This window comes from Mytilus californianus, unplaced genomic scaffold, assembly GCF_021869535.1.
Source record: "Mytilus californianus isolate M0D057914Y unplaced genomic scaffold, xbMytCali1.0.p SCAF_1, whole genome shotgun sequence".
Classification (NCBI taxonomy): domain Eukaryota; kingdom Metazoa; phylum Mollusca; class Bivalvia; order Mytilida; family Mytilidae; genus Mytilus; species Mytilus californianus.
The window spans coordinates 46,059,460-46,073,713 of NW_026262581.1; the positions used below are offsets into that span (position 1 = coordinate 46,059,460).

The window sequence follows — 14,254 nt, forward strand, 5'->3', positions numbered from 1 at the left end:
TCCGTCTATAATAAAGATTTAATATGAATATATATAAATATTACAATAGGCAAACAATAAAATCAAATATATAACATGACGATATAAAATTGACAGTAAATGTATGTAAAGGTTTACTATTGTTTCTAGGCAAATGTAATTTTTATGATGTCAGAAATGTATAGTTAACATGGTTACCGAATTCATATAAATTCCTAAATTATGCATTGTTAAAAAATGTCAATAAATCGCGATTCTCTTCTCAAAAAAGATTTACATTTTAAAAGTATTCAATGATGAAAATGATGTATCCATTCGCCTTGCATTTTTGAAATTAGTAAATGATGGATAATTTTCATCATTTAGACTAGATGTCCATTTATCTATGGAAATTTCGGATAGTTTCCGAGATTTTCCATTATATATTTTCCAGTCTTCAGTCTCTAAACGCCCGTCCATGTTATCTTTGTTATAACTGGAAGATAAAAAACAAATCTTAAGTTATATTAAACATATAGAATAAATGTACATGCTTGCTGTTTGATAAAATTACAGTTTTTCTTTCGGACTTTTTCCAGTATATCTGGTGTATGAATCTACCTATCTTTTTCTCCTTTGAATAGATTATTTTTTCTCAATTTTTAAATCATCGTTTTTTTTTAAAAAGGTAATTCTAATTCAGACATGTATTTCTAAACATGATCTTCTAGGGGTCTTTCAACACTTTCTTCTATTTATCATTAATTATCTTATACTTGGCGACATATTGGTTTTGATTTCAAACTGTTTTGATTCTAGCGCCATAGAAGAGTCGTATATAGAAGCAATAAAAAATATGACAGCCCTATTTACGAAATTCTTATGAAAAAAACAGCATTAAGATAGTAATCATATCAAACAAACAAAGAAATGGTTTCTGAGTAGCGTGAGGCATACATAACTACATGTACTTTGACATAAGTGTACTGATTAATTTTCCGCCTGAGAAAGGACTTAAAAGTGTTGTGCAATGTGTTAAAAAGAAGTCGGTTTTTTTTCGATAGAATAAGATGTCTTGTACTTAAGAGTTGTTCCTGCTGTCAAGTGAACAAGATTATTTTTAGAGAACACATTATGCATCAAAATCATTGAAAACTGAATATTGGTTGCATACGCATGTGAATAAGATATAATCGAACTATATATTTGAAATAAAATGCGCGAAAGGATATCTGGACTTTTCTGATATGAAATCTATGGAATGAACAGCATGCAAACGGAAATAGATATCCATGGAAATGTATTCAAGATGTATACTATTTAAAATAATGACAAATGTTACAGTTTCATGGCCGAATGATATTTTAAAAACTCAATAGGTCAAAAAGTTTAAGAGGTTACAAACTATAATTGAAAAGTTAAAAATATAAAAAGACAACATCCTTCAATTTATGATAAAATATCAATAACTCTCCAAACATAAATACCTTGTGTTTCTTGGTTTTGTCTTGTAATAAGCATTAACCACGACAAAAACCACTATTACCATAATGAAAAGACCTCCAACAGAAACAGAACTGGTTATTATCACTGAAAATAAAATCAACATTATGTGTGAGAAACCTTCTAAAATATAAGTCAGTCCTGTTTTCCTTAGTCAAAAATTAAAAAAATCTCAAGTAATAAAAATTGTTTAACAACATTCAGGCCGTACTGTTGCCTATAATTGCTTAAATCCACTTCATTTGAACTTTTAAAGATAGTTGTCCCATTGTCAATCATACCACATCTCCTTATTTTTATATCATATGATTTGATGAAAATTTTTACAGTTTTAACATAAAAACTATTGTTATTTGTATCACTAATTGATCTTTCGCAAAACTGGCAAAATATATAAGACAAACAGCTCTTATTCCAACTATTTTTTTCTATTCAATTATAATACGAAACAATTATTTTTTGGAAATTCTCTAAGATTTTCCCTACATTACTTGAAAATTTGTTATTGCATCTCCATTTTTCTGTTGAAAATTTCGAGCAATGTCACAGGGTTCAAAGTCATAGTTCAGAAGTTTTCCTCATATGGGATTGCAACAGACCAAACGAAGTCCAACAAAATTCTTAAAATTGGGGTCAAAGGCAAAACTCACCGCAAGGGATCACATTTGACCATATGCCTAGAAAAGTCCTTAAATTGCATCACTTTTGATATCCATTTATGAGAAGGGTTTATTATGGTTGTAGTTTGCCATCCAAAATGCAACAGTTTTAAATGACAATACGAGACGATACTTAAGTTCCGAAAGTCGGTTTTACCGTGTCCGATTTCATCTTATACATAGACGTCACGTGGCAACGCCAGAAAACTGTGCAGATTTGGGATCAGTACAACATTATCTGAATGAAAGCATTAACATGAGAACGGTGTCACCTAAAGGTAGGTTTTCGTCAGGGTAGTGAAGTCAAAAAAGAACAGCGTGGTCTACTTTTTTACGTCCAAATCTTAAAATATTTAGATTAAGAAGTGCTTTTATAATTTAACAGTCGTTACAAGTGTAACAGATATGTTAAATTTTGTTAAAACATTTTATGAAAACAAAACCCGATATGTAAACATTCCCACGTTAAACTAAAAAGTATTATCTGAACTGTACAAAGCGTTAATGTACACGGTTGCATTTATTATCGATATCATGCGTACAATTAAAATGTAAACTAAGATTGATCTTGCTTCAAAAATATTCTCCGTATGTAAAAAAAAATGCAAATGTTATGCTTTGCTATGGGTAACCAGAAATCAAAATCTTTTCCAAAATTAAAAAAAAGAAGGGTTTCCGAATCAGGACAAATATTGGTAAACATGTCCTCATTTCTAGTGTTGTATCTAGAAACACAACTACAAATATAAATCAATTGTTTTAAAAACAATTGTTAACGGTCTTTCCCCTCCGAAACATTGATTGATTGATTGCTTGATTGATTGATTCGTTGGTTGGTTGGTTGGTTGGTTGGCTGGTTGGTTGGCTGATATCCTAATTAAACACATGGGATAGGATCTCTTGGAACAAGCGAAAAAGAAACAAATGAGATCTTGGACCCCGTATTAAACAGATTGATTGATTTATTGATTGGTTGGTTGGTTGATTGCTTGATTGATTGATTGATTGATAGATAGAAAGTTTGCATGACACTCTCTCTATGCGAGGCATCGGACTTAACGTCCATATTCTGACCGAACGTGGCTGCGTACTTATACATCCCGGACAGCCAAACGGACGGCCTGGATCTCCTAATGAATAAAAATCCTTACATCTTCTTTTTATAAATTTTGTGAAGTCACGTGACGCTCAAATATATATTTCTGGAGTTACATGTAATAATAAAATCTGTTCAAGGGAGACCGTTGAACAGAGCTCATGTGTATTGATAAGAGTAACACGATAACTATTGATTTTATTTTTTAAAAGGTCATTGATGTCGGATCATGCATACATTTTTCGTACAGATATTTACGATAGCACAGATTTGTATTTTGATGCATGTTTAGAAATTTGATTGAAAGATTTCAGTAATACTAGACCATACCCGCGATATCGCGGGTCCGTGACTGAATTAAAGAACCTACGCCTTATTTTTAGCCTAGATTTTTAGAATTCGTATTGTCATTTGGTAAAGTCACGCTGATTATAAGGTGCACAATTATTCCCTGTATAATGACGACGTTCAGGTGTGATTATTACCCGTGTTTATAGCAAATCCTGAATACACCGTTGGCTGTGCGCCTGACAGAGGCAGAACATACAGATTAGGTAACAAGGATCAGGTATCTATTGAAATCGGTATCGGATTCGACCCGGAACTTGTTAATTATTGGTAATATTAATTATGTGGAAAACAAAAGGGCCTGGAATGGTGTAATTTTTAATCTACAACATTGTCCTATATTTTTCATATATAAAGTTAAATTTTGCGGGCAGTACGTCGACTGAGCATGCACAAAAGCGTATGAGACACGGATCAATAACGGTCTCCGAATTTGGATATTTTCTCAAAAGTTGGCGTTTTCTGTGGAAAAAAGATTGTTTCAAAGACAAATTTAGGAAGTACAAAACACTACATGTATACGTCATATTACAAATATTTACGACTTTGTACGGTTTCAGAGGAGTTGCGGCTCAATGAAATCGGTCTTTTCCCTTAGTAGTATAGATTTACGATTGTGGGAGCGATTTCTACGTCATTGATTTTAATTTATAAATCAGGCTGACCGCACGTGTATTTATTGTGCTAACGGGATTTTTTTTGATTATTTTATACAGGTAAACTATTGTCTAATCGCCGATCACGAGTCTTCATTCATTGTATGCACACAAAAATGATGCTGTTGTTATAGTACACTTAACAAAACTTTTATCGATTAATTTTAGAAAATACAGATTTTTGCAGGAATGGATTTCTATTTCAGATAGGAGATTGTACATAAGAAGATAAGAAGGATAAGAATGTTTACAGTAAAATGTACGGGACTAAAAGCGATTTTCTTTTTCATAGAAATGGGATAACTAAAAAATTTAATAATTCAGTTGAAAAAAGGGGGGTGTAGTGGTAGATTGTGGTTGATAATTGAGATAAGATACATTTACAACATGATAGCTGTAAAGTTTAAAGTTTTAATTAGTAATTTGTTGATTTTACCTTTTCAGGGTAATTGACCCTGCAATAGAATGACGCGTACCATTTTGACAAAAAATTTCCAGATATAACGAGCAAATTGGTTAAATAATTTTGTCGTAACCATTTACGGTTGCGAAGGATATGCGCACACAAGAAAAACAATGTTTGGGGAGATAATTCTTACAAAAAAAAGTGTTTGGTTAAACAGGGTCAGTCTCAAATGGGCAATCACTGTTCGATATCATATGCAAAAAATCTGAGCGACATCTTGCGAAACCACTTAACACCGCGTGAAAAAATGTGGCGGAAGAAGAAAAAAATAATAATAATAATCAAAACAAAACCAATAGGTCTTTCCACAGAAAAGTGGAAAGACCTAAATATCTAAATTCATATATTATTATGATTATTGATGACTTGGTTCCGGATTGTAATAATTGCCTTCTGCATCGTCCGTTTTGACTTAATGATACCCTACCTCTTACCTTTCATTCATATTTTGAATTAATTTTGGTTATTTATTACTCATGTACCTAATTGGTCTGAAGATTTGTCCGTGTCTTGCCAAGATGATGAGGATGTCAAAATTTCATCTCCTGTCGTTGCTGGCGTATCTATTGTTGATATAAGATGATCTGTGGATTTTATTGATGTAGATGCGGTTTGAACGTCTTCTGTTGTCGAGACTAAAGATGAAGTTGTTGTATTGAGTGTTGTTGACGTTTCTAGTTCTGTAAATCTTGTAGTTGAATCTTGTTTTGTTGTTGTTGTATCCTGTCCGGTAGATACTAATGTTGTTTCATGTTCTGTTGGTACTACTGATGTTTTTTGTTCGTTTGTTACTAGTGTTGTTTCTTGTTCGGTAGTTCCTAAACTTGTGCCTTGTTTAGTGGTTACTACTGGTGTATCTTTAACTAGTGATGTCCTTATCTGTCCTGTAATTCGTGTGGTTGAATCTTGTGTTGTCGTTGTTGTGTCCTGTTCAGTAGTTACTAATGTTGTTTCATGTTCTGTTGATCTTAATGTTGTTTCATGTTCTGTTGATACTAGTGATGTTTCATGTTCTGTTGATTCTAGTGTTGTTTTTTGTTCAGTAGTTCTTATAGGTGTGTCTTGATTGGTTGTCACTACTGGTGTATCTTTATCTAGTGTTGTCGTTGTCTGTTCTGTAATTCGTGTGGTTGAATCTTGTGTTGTCGTTGTTGTGTCCTGATCAGTAGTTACTAATGTTGTTTCATGTTCTGTTGATCTTAATGTTGTTTCATGTTCTGTTGATACTAGTGATGTTTCATGTTCTGTTGATTCTAGTGTTGTTTCTTGTTCAGTAGTTCTTATAGTTGTGTCTTGTTTGGTTGTCACTACTGGTGTATCTTTATCTAGTGTTGTCATTGTCTGTTCTGTAATTCTTGTTGTTGAATCCTCTGCTGTCGTTGTTGTATCCTGTTCGGTAGTTACTACATTTGCTTCATGTTCTGTTGTTTTTAATGTTGTTTTCTGTTCAGCACTAACTGTTGTTGTCAGTTCAGTACTAACTGCTGCTGTTATTAATACTGTTTCCTGCTCAGTACTAACTGCTGGTGTCATTAATGTTGTTTCCTGTTCAGTACTAACTGCTGATGTCATTAATGTTGTTTCCTGTTCAGTGCTAACTGCTGTTGTCATGAATGTTGTTTCCTGTTCAGTACTAACTGCTGTTGTTACCGATGTAGAATCTTGTTGTGTAGTAACTGGTGTTGTTTTAAGTTCTGTTGTTATCGATGTAGAATCTTGGTGTGTAGTAACTGGTGTTGTTTTAAGCTCTGTTGTTACTGATGTTGAATCTTGTTGGGTAGTAACTGGTGTTGTTTCTTTTTCTGCAGTTAATGTTGTTGTTCCGTGTCCTGTTGTTAGAGTCGACAACTTGTGTGTACTTGTTATTGAGGAGGTTTCTTCTTCAGAGGTTGAAGCTCTAGTAGTTGTGAAAAGAGGACAACCATCCTAATTCAACAAATTATATATCGATGAAAAGTTATGCTCAGATCCTATAAACTGTACAAAAACAAATTTGTGTTTGTAGGGAGAAAAACTTAATGACGCGTCCTGCCTTATTGACACGGTATAATGATTAATATCAAGGAATGTGAGCTATTAGGTTACAAGAAAAAGTCACAATTAGAGCATATCATCTGAATTCGTCTGCTGACTGTATGAACATTAAGTTTAAGATAAGTGTATGCTACTGTACAAAAGTTATGTGTGTGTGTTTATTTTCAAAAATAGGGACGAAAGATACCAGAGGGACAGTCAAACTCATAGATCGAAAACAAACTGACAACGCCATGGCCAAAAATAAAAAGACAAACAGACAAATAATAGTAAAGATGACACAACATAAAAAACTAAAGACTAAGCATTACGAACCCCACCAAAAACTGGGGGTGATCTCAGGTGCTCCGGAAAGAGGTCAAAATTAAAAAGATGAAACTTGTGTGCTATTATTACCAGATGCATGCAAATAAAAAAAATTCTATAAAAGATATGCAACATAAATTATTATACTCATGATAAAAATGTTCACAAACATACCTAGATATATAAAAGATGAGAACAAGATATGCATTTGTAGTAGTCAACTTGACACGTAAGTAAAGTTGCCTAAATATGTGATGAGTTTCTAATGTATTAAGAATCAACAATTTCTTCTCTTACTTCATTTAAGTTGACTTACCTTCAACAAACGTTTTTCAGTTAATGTATGTGATATCCGAATCAGACTTATTACCGGGTTTGTGTTAACACGAGCAACACGACGGGTGCCACTTGTGGAGCAGGATCTGCTATCCCTTCCGGATCATCTGAGATTACCCCTAGTTTTTGGTGGGGTTCGTGTTGCTCAATCTTTAGTTTTCTATGTTGTGTTTTGTGTACTGTTGTTTGTCTGTTTGTCTTTTCTTTTTTAGCCATGGCGTTGTCAGTTTATTTATGATTTATGAGTTTGAGTGTCCCTTTGGTATCTTTTGCCTCTCTTTTCATGCTATTTTAGAGATTCTAAGGAACTGCATATTATATTTCGGACTTTTTTTATTTTCACAAATGCAATGTAACACATGAAGGGGACATTCAGAAAAGAAGAGATGACTTTTAATACTCATTTCTAGTCTTTTGTCATAGAAAAATGCACTGATGAGCAATTCAGAGAGTATCGCGTGTCTGATAATTAGGCGCGTAGCCATTCATTTGAAACGGTGTATGTTCCCTGTCAACAGGGCAAATGTTTTCTATTTAAGATTTTACCATTTTTTACACAAATCTAGCACCTACATAAAACAGACAATGCGCATTTGATATGCAAAAGTATAAATATATGCATGATGCGCTAAGCTGATTCCGCTAGCTTTGTAAACCATAGGCTGTTAGTGACTTGCGACCTTTTTAAATGCAAATTATACGTACACAAACACACACAGATTACTTTTTAAAATTTTTATTGATATGTTAAAATTAATTATATATTTCATACACATGAATATCTCGAGGTGCGAAAATTGAATACTACAGATATAATTAATGCCCCCCTAAGCTAAATGAGTTAAAAGGTATAAATTACTTCTAAGTGATTTATTTTTTTAGTTCTATATTTATTATTCTTCAATTATATATTGCGTCGTAAATTACAACGTGTTTTGATTGTGTGTTTTTGAATGATTTTCAACTTCATAGATATAAGAAGATGTGGTATGAGTGTCAATGAGACAACTCTCCATCCAAGTCAAAATTTATAAAAGTAAACCATTCATACTTATTTTACTTTTTAACTTTTTTAATTCAAGCGTCACTGGTAAGTCTTATGACGACGAAACGTGCGTCTGGCGTACAAAATTATGAGCCTGGTATCTTTTATGAGTTTTTTTTAAAAACTATTTCGAAATACAGTGTAAAATATTAGAATCATAGAACGTAAGTATTCATGTTGATAGCAAGAGAAATCATACAACACTAATGTGGACAAAAGAGATATTTCTTTTTTTTTTCAATATTTTCTTAATGCACATTTCTATATATTTGAAAGAAAGTATTTTAAACTAGTTTCCCAAAAAAGAAATTCCTGGCGATTCTTTAATGTCCGTTTTTGATCATATAGTTACGTATTTACGTATTAGTGCATCCCTTACTTTCAAATGTTTAGGTTAGCGCGTTGAAGGCAATTCAGACGCATGAAATTCTAAGAGTTCTAAACATGAAGTTCAACGTTTTTTGACGCTACACGTTGCTATATGCGTATCTTAATATTGAGACATCAAAGCTTAATTTGACAATGAAATCATGAAACTCTTTAAAAAATCAAAATTAACAGTAGTCTGAAAGACTACAAATATAATATCACTAAGATTATTTGTGAAAAAAGTTAAAAAATTCGAAAAGAAATGAGATGAATATATTTTTCTCCAACTTTTATTGATTTATTCATGTTATATAAAATAAAAAGGGAAAACGAATGAATGACTTTTGTCCACATACTGTAGGTTGAGTATAGGAGAAAATAAAAAAACAAAGAAAGTTTTGAATTAATAAAATTTTCGAAAAAACAAACGGCAAGAATTAAATGTTCAAGAAACAAAAATTTAATAATTTTGAACAAGTTGTTAAAGTTTATTTTTAATAATTAATAAATCAAATGTGATAAAAGACTTTTACCAATAGATTGTATGATTGTTGCTTGCATAATTTTACCAGTTGAATATGTAAATAACTCTGATTAATTTCGTGCGTCCGAAACACTTTTTAGCTCACCGGGACCCGAAGGGCCCCATGTGATCTTATGCCATCACTTGGCGTCCGTCGTCGTCCCTCGTCGTCTGTCGTCGTAAACTATTTCATAAATCTTCTCCTCTGAAACTACTGGGCCAAATACCTTCAAACTTTAACTAAATGTTCCTTAGGGTATCTAGTTTATAAATTTTATCCAAAGTTTTGATCCATCGACAAACAAGGCCGCCATGGCTAAAAATAGAACACAGGGGTCAAATGCAGTTTTTGGCTTATATCTCAAAAACTAAAGCTTTTAGAGCAAATCTGACATGGGGTAAAATTGTTCAATTGGTGAAGATCTATGAAATTTTCAGACGAATCGAAGAACCCATTGTTGGGTTGCTGCCACCGAATTGGTAGTTTTAACAACATTTTGCAGTTTTTTGTTATTATTTTGAATATTATTATAGGTATATATAAACTGTAAGCAGCAATAATATTCAGCAAAGTAAGATCTACAATAAAGTTAATATGACCAAAATTGTCAATTGACCCCTTAAGGAGTTATTGCCCTTTAAAGACAATTTTACACAATTTGTTCATCAAGTTTGCTAACATTTAAAAATCTTCTCCTCTGAAATACAGATGAGCGATTCAGGCTCTTGAGAGCCTCTTGTTTCTAAATTCACTTTCATTAGGACCGCTCAAACACAGAACATGCAGAAATTAGAAAGCCAAGGATATTTAAGACCAAAAATACAAGAAGAGCTTTATGACGAAAAGGGAAATGATTTTACATATATAATACAAACACTCACCAAAACCACGCATTGAATAGATGTTGAATTACAATCGTAGCATTCTTCATCATATATTACAATGCTGATAGAATCGCCAAAATTTGAACCATCATTAGATAAACTTATGTCGTATCCTTCTGCAATAATCGTATCCGGAGTTGATCTTTTTCGTCGAGTTGCTTCGAGATCACACGATACCATAAATGCATTTCTAAATTCAGCTTTAACTATAGTTTCATTTGATGTATATTCTTTTTTATTTTCCAAAATCTAAAATTAAAATATTTTTTGTATTGCCATAGTAAAGTTATTTTAAAATGTACTTATAGTTTATTATATGTTTTAACGGTAAAACAACTGTTTCCATATTTGATTAGTATCACCCTGTTCTCTTTCAAATTTTTCTATTTTGTGTCTATGAAAGCATATGATTACTCGCTTTGTAAGCAGGTGAATTAACAGCATTTCAATGGTAATTAAACATCACTGGTTCTTATACACACTTGCCTTTCAAATATTCGCTTTTGAGCGTTTTTGATTACGGTAAATACAGAAAAGCGCTACGGACAAATGAAATTTATAAAGTGTTGTTTTCATTAATTTTAAACCTTAAATTCAGTTAACAAGTTGTTTTGTTTCTTGTTCGGCCCCATTCCTACTACCCAAGGCCACCGAAAAACACAATAACTGATATGATTTTCTTACGCACAAAACTCTTTCCTGGAATACTCTCTATGAAGTAAGAGAATGATAAAAAAATCAGAAAGCCAAAAATAATAGAATCGAACAGCTACAACTGTTGAAGGTAAACTTTGCATGAGAGTATTTCAATGTTTTTGTTTTGGATTTCAACATAATATTATGAATTCGACTTTTTACAATCAAAATAAACCATTTAAATCAACGCACATACCGAAGGCTATTAACTGTGCACTGACAACGCTACCAACAAAGAAGTAGTCAAAACAAAGGATACGCTAGGAGTACATGATATACTAAACCTTCTGGGACACGGCACTTGAAATTATCCCGATTTTTGCTAGGGTTCGTGTTGCTCAGTCTTTAGGTTTCTATGTTGACTTTTGATGTATGTAGTCTGTTTTTGTCGTGTTGAGGTTTGTTAACTATTGTTTATCTTTTTTTGTTTGGTGGTTGTTGACTTCTGCTTTTCTTATACTTATGTATTGAATTGACCCTTCGTATCTTCTCCCGTTTATCAAATTGTCTAAAGTAAATTCGCCATGTAGACGTTTTGCTAAACATATTGAATTTTGAGCTTATGTTCAAAATTAGTAAATGAAAGACAACATCAAGTTTTGGAGAACATATCGAAAATATAACACTTTAACTGATAAAAATCTAGATAAGTATGTATATTTATTTCGTGAAAGTATATCAACAAATACTGGCAAAGCATCGTCTCATTTATTGCTTTAATACAGTTATAAAATAACTTACTAAAATAAAGATAGTTTTTATAAATTATTGCTTAAATACAATATAAGTACATATCAATTGGAATCTTTTTTTCTGAATTTACATTTCATACAAAAATATGTGTTGATTAATGAATCCGCATTCCTTGATATTGCTGCTCACAAGGAAGCTATTAAACCAAGAGTTCCAAGTGGTGAAGTTTAAATAATTCCTTCCTAAATTTTACGGACGCCATCACGAGTTGGTTGACTGTTATGGAATATCCGTTTCACAGATTACGACGCATATGTTCCAATTGTCGAAAGAACAATTCCGTCCCCTTTTCTTCGAATATGACCTACAGAATTAGATTTCTCATCGGATTTGTACTAATATGAGCAACACGACGGGTGTCACATGTGGAGCAGGATTTATTTACCCTTTCGGAGCACCTGATATTACCCCCAGTTTTTGGTGGGGTTCGTGTTGCTGAATCTTTAGTTTTCTATGTTGTGTTTTGTGTACTGGTGTTTGTCTGTTGATCTTTTCCCTTTTAAGCCATGGCGTTATCAGTTAATTTTCGACTGATAGTTTAAATGTCCCTTTGGTATATTTCGCCTCTCTTTAACGTTTAAGATTGTTTGATGATTTAAATACACTTTTCGTTTAACATTAATTATGCGTACAATATACTCGAACAATCTGACCTTAGATATATTCAGTTACTTCCTTGCAGATCGTGCATTCAGAATATTGTGAGGAGTGTTATAGCTGTTAACGTTTATATGCCGTGTAGTCGAATTGAGACATGCGCGTTACATTGACTAATGCATGCACTGTTGCAAGTCTTGCCTTCTCTGATAAAACGATTAAACGGTCAAGCCCTTTAAATCGAATTATAGTTTGTCCGTAGTTGCATACACTCTGTTGCTTTGTGTTGTTATGAAGATACGAAACATCTAATTAAATACAGTATTGTCTCGATATATAATTCTAATGACTATCTAAATACACTATGACTCACTTTGAAGTGTTTCCGTTTACACCACACGTTTCTTGAAGGGAATGTTCCATAGATATTTGTTCTTCTATTTATATATTCGTTTTTCCAGTGTGTGTTTGTGTAAAACTGATAGTCGAAATTCTGTTTCAAAATATATTTTATGTTTTTCCCGTCGTGTATATGCATGAAATATTTGCCACTGAAACTACACCAACAACCAATCAACCATGTAAGCATCCAATCCAATTAATCAATCGATAAATTTATATCTGAAAATGACGCCAGTTTTCCACATGATAATCTTGTTTATCTAAATATAGTTCAATAGTCGAAGTGAAATCATGTAAAATTTAATATTAAAGGTTGTATTCAAACTGTGATGCTGGTTTCAATGGCGATTAAACCATAAGTCTCATGTTATGCAGTTTGCTATACACGTGTAATAGCACAATATGATTTGTGAGGAATTTGACATTGCAGTCTCTGTAATAATTATTTTATTCCCATTATCAATCAATCAGTTAGTATGAGAATCTTCGCAGGACATCAATCTGCGAAATTATTCTGTGTCGATATGCTTATTAGCGTCACTGTTTTAAAACTTTAACATCTGTTACAAATCTTAAGGTCAAATTTGTTAAAGGTTCCTGTCTGGTGAATGATATCTTAGTGTAGTGTTAGCAGACTGTAGATTCAATAATAACTTTGTCACGGAACCATTGATACTAACAATACGGTGTAAATGTAATATATTTATTATGAATATTACACTAAATAAAATGAAAACGTATTTTCTGTACTAAATATATAAAACATATTAAATTGTTTGGCCTTGGGAAATCACTCAACTATCTGACGAATAATTTTGCTCCAGGACTTTGTCAGGAAGCGATTCTTTCGTGGAAAGTACACCAGCTGACAAGCCACTACACTCAACTTGAACAACACAACTGACAAAAGAATGACAAAGCGAAGCTTCATCTGACGGCCCATGCGTGGCAGTGGACCAGCCCCCGCGTGACGGTGGGCTACAATGTTTTAAGGTGTTGAGTTGAGGTTGGAGATGTTTAATGAAAAATGCTTGGAAAATGAATGAAAATTATGAATGATAAGTGAAATATTTGAAAAGGTTCACTTGTTGAGTTCTTTCCCTTGTCATTGACATATTGAAGGTGAATCATGCGGTGGGGTAGGATGGAGGTTGTTTTGAGAATAAGTTTTAAAAGCTGTTGCCACGAGGAGCAATTACTAAGACTGTGATTCAACTTGTATTTCACGTGACACATTTCTTATTAAACTGCAAGCACGCAACTTTATCTAACCTATATGTTTTGTGACCTCTTAACCGATATTTAATGTCGAGTAACGGGTTATGCAGAAACGGGTTAAGAAAAGTCATCAGCACCATTTAACAGCTGGGAATAATCAACTCGTCTATAAACCATGATTATACAATTCTATAATCTACCATTTATATATTCGTTTTTCCAGTGTGTGTTTGTGTAAAACTGATAGTCGAAATTCTTTTTCAAAATATATTTTATGTTTTTCCCGTCGTGTATATGCATGAAATATTTGCCACTGAAACTACACCAACAACCAATCAACCATGTAAGCATCCAATCCAATTAATCAATCGATAAATTTATATCTGAAAATGACGCCAGTTTTC

The 14,254-nt window shown here is 32.7% G+C and overlaps 1 protein-coding gene across 1 annotated transcript in view; it reads right to left on the reverse strand.

The window, feature by feature from the left end:
- LOC127704050 (mucin-4-like) overlaps positions 1-14,254 on the reverse strand; it is a 23,945-nt gene continuing 9,691 nt past the window's right edge. Inside the window, exons 5-8 of the mRNA XM_052208002.1 lie at positions 10,182-10,433; positions 5,169-6,612; positions 1,446-1,548; positions 1-454 (exon numbers count right to left, since the gene is read on the reverse strand). Of these exons, the coding sequence (XP_052063962.1) occupies positions 253-454; positions 1,446-1,548; positions 5,169-6,612; positions 10,182-10,433 (2,001 nt within the window). The 3' untranslated portion in view covers positions 1-252. The remainder of the gene's footprint in view (positions 455-1,445; positions 1,549-5,168; positions 6,613-10,181; positions 10,434-14,254) is intronic.